At 35.4% G+C, this 9,635-nt stretch overlaps 1 protein-coding gene across 1 annotated transcript; it reads left to right on the top strand.

The window, feature by feature from the left end:
* The first annotated feature begins 6,674 nt into the window (after positions 1-6,674).
* LOC132800551 (receptor-like protein 43) lies at positions 6,675-8,323 on the top strand. Its single transcript, XM_060814494.1, has 4 exons — positions 6,675-6,681; positions 6,839-7,284; positions 7,573-7,901; positions 7,957-8,323. Exons 1-4 carry the CDS (start codon positions 6,675-6,677, stop codon positions 8,321-8,323), a joined length of 1,149 nt encoding a protein of 382 aa, XP_060670477.1.
* Positions 8,324-9,635: the final 1,312 nt, after the last annotated feature.

Raw genomic sequence — 9,635 nt, 5'->3', positions numbered from 1 at the left:
AAGTAAAGCTTTTTTTTTTTTTTAATATTTAATTTTTTAAGGACATATCAAAAGTAAGCATTGATAGCATGTGGAATAAGTAGTTTACCCTATGGCAATAACATAACTTTGAAAGCAAAATAGAGATGAAGAGCACACAGAAATTAGTAAAAGAAAATAGAAAGAAAAGTGGAGAGAAAAAAACAGCAGTAAGAGAAGGTTAAAAAAGAAACAGAGTAGAAAACCAGAGGAGAAAATAGAGGGTGTCGAGAAAGAAAATAGAGAGGAAAAAATGGAAAAGAAGTATTATAAAGAAAAAGTAGTTAGAAAATTTAAAGAGATATCAAAAAACAGAAAATAAAGAAAAAAAACCAAATAGAGAAAGAAGGCCGAGAGAAAGCATAGAGAAAGAGGAGAGGGAAAAGCAGGAAAAAGAAAATGCAGAGATAGAAACAGAGAGAAATTGGAGAGAGAAAAATTGAAAAGGAAAGGAAGCAAATGAGAGACAAGAAGAGAGACGCAGACGACCACAAACCCACACAAGAGGGAAGAGAACCTTGGGCAATCCCGTGCGATTCTCTTCACCCAAACACCAAAAACTTCATCATCTTTTTTTATTAAGAAGAGTTATCATAGCAGGACTCAACCTTGCTTTACAACAATCATAACGCCTCACATTTTCTTATTTAAACATCCATGAAATGTCTTCTGTTGTGTAGAAAGGGAAGCCGAAGACCAACTGTAATAACTGTAGAAATAAAATAAAATAAAATAAAACAAAACAAGAATGACCACACTTTAATAACTGCAGAAATAAAAAAGAAAAGGGAAGCCAAAGACCAACTGTAATAACTGCAGAAATAATAAAAAAAGATTATCATGCACAAACATGTACGTGTGCAGGTAATAAGCAAGTCTATCATGCAAATATATAAGTTCTAAGAAAAAAATCCAAACATAAGTAGCAAAAATATAAAATTGAAGAACGATGAGGATAACTTGTAGGGTCATGGCAGTATGACCTTATGATTGAACCCCACAATCTCCTATTGCATTCAATTTTTATGCACATATGAGAAGGCTATTGGAATTCACATAATTGAAGACACCTATAATTAGTGAAGTCTTGTGAAGAATGTCAATTTATATGCAGTTTCTCTGCCCTTGCTCAAAAATTTTCTCCACCTCCTCTAATACATGATGTACATAGACAGGTTATATTTGAACACGGACTATATCTTCAAATAGACCTACTTTTGAATAAATAAAACATACATATATAAATAGTCCAAAATGATAACTAATATGATTAGGGAAAGAGAATGATACTTGTTGGTTATGTGATTCAAAGAAGTCAAAGCTGGAGTTATTTTTCTGCATAGTTGCTGTCATCAAAACTACGTCGTTTCAACCTTATATCATTAAACAAAACTGTGAGTTTTGGCTTGGTGGTTTAAAGAGAAGCTGGCAGTCACGTAAAGGCTTTCCAAGAGTCCTAACAGCAATAGAGATATGCAGCAATAGTTTTACAGCAGCAACAGTTCTGCAGCAGCAACAATTCTGCAGCAACCGTTTTCTTTGATGTTAATATATTTTGTTCTCTTTCTCTTTCCCTTTAAGTTTTTCTCTTTAGTATTCTCTTGGGTGAGAGTTGTGAGGTGAGAAAGGTTGTAAAAGGGGATTTTGGGTCTGGTATATGGGTTTTAGGTGGAGCTTCTAAAACAAAGAAAGAGAACTAGATAAGCTGTAAAACACATTCAGTTATAGTGCATTTGAACTCCTTGTGGAGCTCCGAGGACGTAGATTCAATCTTGAATCGAACCTCGTAAATTCTGTGGTGTTTTGATCTAGTTTATTATTTAATTTCTTGAATGTTTGTGTTGCTGAAATTGTAACAGTGGTATCAGAGCATTTTCAATACATTCAAGGATGAGAGAAATTAATTCCTGCCTGCAACGTGTTTGATAAAATTCCTAAGAAGCAACTTATGGGTTCAAAAGTTGAACTTGAAGTATTCAATGGCAAAGGGGATTTTCTTCTCTGGAGGCAAAAGATGAAGGCTATTCTAGTCCAGCAGAGAGTGGCAAAAGCACTAGACAATTCCTTCCCTCCAGAACTGACCGAATCACAGAAGAAGGATATGGATGAGATAGCTTATAGCACCATAATCCTCCATCTTGCAGAGATAGTGTTCTGAGAAAGGTAAATGATTCAGTTACTACCTTTGCTCTTTGGAAAAAATTAGAAGAATTATATTCTGTAAAATCTCTTCCCAACAAAATATATCTTCTAGAAAAATTCTTTGGATTCAAGATGAATCCTTCTAAGGATTTAGATGAAAATCTAGATGAGCTTAATAGGTTGTGCTTGGATTTAGCAAACTGTAATGAGAAGTTTTCAGATGAGCACCAAGCTGTGATTTTACTAAATTCAATTTCTGAAAGCTACAAGGAAGTAAAGAATGTAATTAAATATGGGAGAGAGGTTCTAACTACTGAAATTGTAATAAGTTCTTTAAGATCCAAGGAATTGGAGATGAAAATTGAAAAACAAGAAAATATACATGGAGAAGGACTTATTACTAGAGGCAGAAAAGGTAGTAGAGATTCTGGAAAGTATAATAATAATTGGAGAAGCAAATCTAGAGGGAAGAGTAGATCTAAGTCCAGAACAGGAGGAAAAAGGTGCTTCTATTGTCAAAAAGAAGGGCATTTTATCAAAGATTGTTACAAAAGGAAGAACAAAGAAAGCAGAGAAAATAGAGAAAGATCTGAGGAAGATGGAGATGCTGCTCTAGCCAGCAATGAGAGTGAAATTGGTGATGTTCTTGCTGTATCAACTGATCAAGCAAGTCAAGAATGGATACTAGACTCAGGCTGCACCTTTCACATGTGTCCAAGAGAGGATTGGTTTAGGAACTACAAAAGGATCAGTGGTGGACAGGTTCTATTGGGAAACAATATGGCTTGCAATGTGGTTGGGATAGGCAATATCTCAATCAAAATGGCAGATGGAGTGGTTAGAATATTGAGCAATGTGAGGCATGTACCAGATTTACAAAGAAATTTGATTTCTGTTGGGGTATTGGATGAAGCTGGATACACTTGCAAATCTGAAAATGGACAAATGAAGATTTCAAAGGGAGCTTTAACAGTTATGAAAGGTATCAAGAGGAATGGACTATATGTTCTTCAAGGCCAAACAGTAATAGGCTCTACGGCAGCTGCAAGTTCAGAAAGTCATGATGAAACACAACTATGGCATAGAAGATTGGGGCACATTAGTGAAAAGGGGCTTCAAGTACTGAACAAACAAGGTTTCTTTGGAACAAATAAGATCAGTAAAATAGAATTCTGTGAGTATTGCATTTTGGGGAAGCAACACAAGTTGAGTTTCAAGCTAGGATCACACAAATCAACCTCAATCTTGGATTATGCACATGCAGATTTGTGGGGACCTTCAACAACACTAAATCATGGAGGTAATAGGTATTTTTTATCTATTGTTGATGATTTCTCTAGAAAGGTTTGGGTTTTTCTTTTAAAGCATAAAAATGAAGCTTTTACAAAATTTAGATTCTGGCATGCTTTAGTGCAAAACCAAACCAGCAAGAAACTCAAAGTTTTAAGAACTGATAATGGTCTTGAGTTTTGCAATTATGAATTTGATAATTTTTGTAAAGAAAATGGCATCTTGAGACACAAAACAGTTCCATATTCCCCGCAACAAAATGGTGTTGCTGAGAGGATGAATAGAACCTTATTAGAAAAGGTTAGATGTATGCTCACTAGTTCTGGTTTACCAAAGCTTTTCTGGGGTGAGGCTATTATGACAGCAGCATATTTAGTTAATAGATGCCCTTCAACAGCTATTGAGTTGAAAACTCCAGAAGAAAAGTGGAGTGGTCACCCAGGGGATTATACAAAACTGAAAGTTTTTGGATGTGCAGCTTATGTACATCATAATGATGGAAAACTTGAGCCTAGGTCCATTAAATGTGTTTTTCTAGGCTATCCCGAGGGAGTTAAAGGATATAGACTATGGGTTAGCGACTCAAAAAGCTATAAAACAATTATTAGTAGAGATGTTTTGTTTAAGGAAGATATAATGCCTTGTTTGAGTGACCAAATTGCAGATTCTAGTAAAACACCTACTAAAAATCCAGTACAGTTTGAGGTGGAGCCTTATAACCAGCCAAGTAGTAAAGAAACTCAACAGCCAGTAGGTGAAACAGGTGAATTTCAGCAAGTACAACCGCTGGAAGTAGTAGAAGTACCCTAAGGAGAGACAACACCTCAACAAAATCAAAGATCTGTCATCTCACAGCAGTATAATCCACTACAATATTACCAACTTGCCAGAGATAGAGAACGAAGGGTGGTAAGAACCCCAACCAAATTTAATCCTTCTGATTATAATATGTTTGCTTTGGTTTCATATTAGGATCTTTTAGAAAATGAACCACAGTCATATACCGAGGCAGTAAGAGGTAAACAAGCTAAGCAGTGGCAAAATGCCATGTTAGAGGAGTTAGAATCTCTACATAAGAATCAGACATGGATTTTAGTTCCCAAACCAAAAGATCAGAAGTTGGTAGATTGCAAATGGATATTCAAGGTGAAAGAAGGTATGACAGATTCAGAATCTATAAGATTTAAAGCTAGACTTGTGGCCAAAGGATTCACACAAGTAGAAGGTATAGATTACAAGGAAATCTTTTCTCCTGTGATCAAGTATACAACTATTAGAGTAATACTATCTTTGGTAGCTCATTTCAATTGGGAATTGGAGCAGCTGGATGTTAAGACAGCTTTTTTACATGGAGAATTAGATGAGACAATTTATATGAAACAACCTGAAGGTTTTGAGGTGAAGAATTCAAAACAGGAGTTGGTTTGCCTATTAAAAAGGTCATTATATGGGCTTAAACAATCCCCTAGGCAATGGTACAAGAGGTTTGACACCTATGTAATTAGAATTGGTTTTAAGAGGAGTAGTTATGATAGCTGTTTGTATTACAAAGGTGAAAATATTAATTTTTCAGTTTATCTACTTCTATATGTGGATGACATGTTGCTTGCTGGTCAAAGTTTAGAGACTATCAATCAAGTTAAGGAAGCTTTGAAAGCTGAATTTGATATGAAGGAGCTTGGACCTGCAAAGAAGATTTTGGGAATGAGTATTAAAAGAAACAGAGGAAAGAATTGGTTATTCTTGAATAAGGAAGATTACATTCCAAAAATTCTTTCTAGGTTTTCAATTTCAGAATCAAGATTAACAAGTGTTCCTTTCGCAAATCACTACAAGTTATCTGCAAAGCTTTGTCCTAGCACTGAAGAAGAACAAGAGGAAATGGCTGGTGTTCCATACTCCAATGCAGTTGGTTCTATCATGTACACCATGATTTGTTGTAGACCGGATTTGGCTTATGCGATTAGTGTTTTGAGTAGGTATATGGCTAATCCAGGAAGAGAACATTGGGAAGCTATGAAGTGGTTGTTAAGGTATTTGAAAGGAACTTCAAATTTTGGTTTAGTATTTAATCATTGCAAAGATGGTGTGGTACTTAGAGGCTATGTAGATGCTGATTATGGAGGAGATAGAGATAGAAGAAGATCTACTTCAGCTTATATATTTACTGTGTGTGACAATTGTGTTAGTTGGAAATCACAATTACAGTCTCAAGTAGCTCTTTCCACAGCTGAGGCTAAATATGTTGCAACAACAGCAGCTATGAAGGAAGCACTTTGGTTGAAAGGCATGTTAGAAGAGTTGAAGTTGTTGGAGCAAAAGGTAGTGGTTTATTCAGATAGTCAGAGTTCTATTCAACTTTGTAATAATCCAGTTTTTCATGAGAAGACTAAGCATATTGATATTAAATATCATTTTAATAGAGATGTGGTTGAGGAAGGTTTGGTAAAGTTGGAAAAGATATCCACAGAAAGGAATCCTGCAGATATGGGAACTAAGGTGTTACCTGTGAGCAAGCTTGAGTTTTGCAAAAGTTTGCTCAAGATTGATACAGGTTGATAATGAAGAAAGTGAGCTGAGAAGCAAAGGAAGTTCAATGCACTTTATATTGCTTGACTTATTTGAATCAAGGTGGAGATTGTTGGTTATGTGATTCAAAGAAGTCAAAGCTGGAGTTATTTTTCTGCATAGTTGCTGTCATCAAAACTACGTCGTTTCAACCTTATATCATTAAACAAAACTGTGAGTTTTGGCTTGGTGGTTTAAAGAGAAGCTGGCAGTCACGTAAAGGCTTTCCAAGAGTCCTAACAGCAATAGAGATATGCAGCAATAGTTTTACAGCAGCAACAGTTCTGCAGCAGCAACAATTCTGCAGCAACCGTTTTCTTTGATGTTAATATATTTTGTTCTCTTTCTCTTTCCCTTTAAGTTTTTCTCTTTAGTATTCTCTTAGGTGAGAGTTGTGAGGTGAGAAAGGTTGTAAAAGGGGATTTTGGGTCTGGTATATGGGTTTTAGGTGGAGCTTCTAAAACAAAGAAAGAGAACTAGATAAGCTGTAAAACACATTCAGTTATAGTGCATTTGAACTCCTTGTGGAGCTCCGAGAACGTAGATTCAATCTTGAATCGAACCTCGTAAATTCTGTGGTGTTTTGATCTAGTTTATTATTTAATTTCTTGAATGTTTGTGTTTCTGAAATTGTAACAATACTAATAACAATGTAAATGGCATGTAGATAAGCATTATATACTATCAATATTGAAACAGATTTAACACTGGAAAACGATATGTAACTAGTTAACTGTACTACATGCTATAGGGAAGTAACAAAGTAATTGATGCTGTATTCTTCTAGCTCATTTGCAAAATCAATGCAAATGTTACATAGGCTACAACCATTTGTCTGGAGCCATTCCTACCTTCTTGGGTGAATTAAGTGAGCTTAAATCATTGCACCTAAACGACAACAATCGCTACGGACAGCTCCCATCATCTTTCCAAAACTTATCGAGTTTGGAGACCCTAAATCTTGGAAACAACAGATTAAAGGGTAGAATTCCACCATGGATTGGGAAAGGATTTGAAAATCTAAGAATTCTTAGCTTGAGGTCTAATTCATTTTCAGGAGAACTTCCAGCTCTGTTATCAAATTTAAGTTCACTACAAGTCCTGGATGTAGCAGAAAATCAGTTGACAGGCAGTATTCCAGCTAGCTTTGGACATTTTAAAGCTATGTTACAAGCCCAAATCATTAACCGTTATCTATTGTATGGGGCTGCCCCTACACACCAAAATTCCGAAACTAGGAAGCATCCTGATAGCTACGTAGGTACTGTTAGTTGAGAATTAGTCCATGTATCTTGAAGATAAAGTTTATTTATTAGAAAGTTGATAAGTTTATAGACACAGATGCATGTATGCATGTACTAAGACTTCTAGGAGTATGATATGTAATTATTGTTCTCAGTCCACATCCATATTCATTGTTTCTGAAATTATATTCCTAGTTTAAATAGCCTTGTAAAACTTAATGAATTTATGTATGAAGAAATGATATATGAATGTTTTAACAGAAGAATTTCTATATAGTTTATGGTCATTTTGTCTGGTGTATTTTACCAGCATATTTCATGTTTATCAACAAGTACCATGCAGCTTGGCAACTACTATGAAAGCTTTATTGTAAATATGAAAGGCCAACTCCTAAGATACACCAAGACCCTCTCTCTTGTAACCATGCTAGACCTCTCAGGGAATAACTTGAGTGGAGATCTTCCTATAGAAATGACAAACTTGTTGGGTTTGATCGTTCTCAACTTGTCAAGAAACCATTTCACTGGTCACATTCCCAAAAGCATTTCGAAGCTGAAGCAATTGTATTCTCTTGATCTCTCAAGTAATATGTTCTCCGGCGCTATTCCTCAAAGCTTGGGGCCACTCTCATTCCTGGGGTATCTGAATCTGTCAAACAATGAGTTGTCTGATCCTATTCCTTATAAAGATCAGATGTTCACGTTTGATGAATCCTCTTTTGCTGGAAATGTTGGCCTTTGTTGGAAATGTTGGCCTTTGTGGTGGTCCACTTGCTGTAAAATGTCCAGGTGATGACAAAAATGGGAAATCGGATAAGGAATGGATGACTCCCATGGATACTGGTAATGGTGACAGCTTCACTGATAAGTGGTTTTATTTGAGCATTGGATTGGGATTTGCAGCTGGAATTCTTGTCCCGTATTTGATAACGGCAATGAGAAAACCGTGGAGTGGAGCCTACTTTGATGTTGTTGATAAAGCTGTGGATAGAATACTATATCTGTGGTTGAAATATAGAACCATAAAGCAGAGGACTAGAGGGAATCAGCGAAGAAGATAAAGAGTATGTTTTCTTTCTTCAGTTTGTTACTATATCTGCTTTCCTTTCTTTGTTCATGTCAGGTTACATTGTCAAACTGACTTTTTGATAAATAGTACTTCTAAAGTAACATTCCTGAATAATAATATGTTTTGTTAAATAGTACTTCTAAAGTTTCACTCCTAAATAATAATATGTTTCTTTGACAATGTGTTTCTCATTTACTTACTGTACTAAACTCAGAAAATGTCATTTCTGTTTGTGACTACTTCCAGTTGGGGAAGATGAGAAGCTTCACGAAATATTCAAGGAGGAAGCAAAGAGGTTTTCAATGTCAACTTCATTTCTTTGGAAGTGAATTTCAGGGACACTGTTGAAACCTTGAAGGAGAAGGATCTCCTTGTAGATTATATAATTACAAGTAGTACATTTCTTTTTTCTGTTTCACTATCCCTACCTGCTGTAATTTGTGATGGTTTTAAAAGCCGTGCTCAATCAATATTATAGTAAATGTTAATTTTCTACTAGTTTTCAGCCTTACGATATTTGTGAAATTTCTGGTTAAGTGCCGTGAAGCGTATTAGCTTGAATATTGACATGCATATTCTTGGCTTCCCCATCGTGTCAATTTCATATGTTTGAGGTTGTTACACCAATTTTACAGGGAGGAGGGAGCATAACTTCCTTGCTCGCTTGACATTCTTACTTTAAACACGCCCCTTTCCTTCCCTAACCCACCCCCCCGCCCCCCCCCCCCCCCCAAAAAAAAAAAAAAAAGAAAGGAAAAAAAAGGAAAAATCAATCACCAAAACAGAAAACAAAAACAGGACTTGCCTCTGTTTAGCCTTGTAATTGCAAAATAGCTTTCCAGTTCTAAAAAACAACATTAATTAGTTATGCATGTAAACAAAAATATAATTTGAAACTATACTAAGCAAAACCTTTTGTCAACTCAAGTAATAAGCAAAGCCTTTTGTCATTTCTGGTTTTCCATAATTTCCTTGCATAGAAGCTCACTGCTTCAAAAGTTATCATTTGTATTAGATACCATGTTATTCTTACATCTGATAAGAAACTTTAAAAGCAAAAAAGTCATTACTTTTGCCGCACATTTTATATATATAGCTCTTGAAAAAAAATTATTTTCTCCCAAGATTTTAATGGGAACTAATCAGACATGAGTGTTTTTCTTTACTCAAGACTAGAGAGTTAATCTCCATATTACAAAAGTTGAATTGCCTTTATAATATCTTTCACAACTTTATTTGATATTAAAGGAGAGAACTTCTGCTAAAATCCGACGTCTAAACAGGGCTTTAATGCTTGCAGATTG

This window comes from Ziziphus jujuba, chromosome 2 (assembly GCF_031755915.1).
Source record: "Ziziphus jujuba cultivar Dongzao chromosome 2, ASM3175591v1".
Classification (NCBI taxonomy): domain Eukaryota; kingdom Viridiplantae; phylum Streptophyta; class Magnoliopsida; order Rosales; family Rhamnaceae; genus Ziziphus; species Ziziphus jujuba.
Note: the sequence above shows the minus strand (reverse complement) of the source record. Positions and strands in the feature narration are given on the sequence as shown.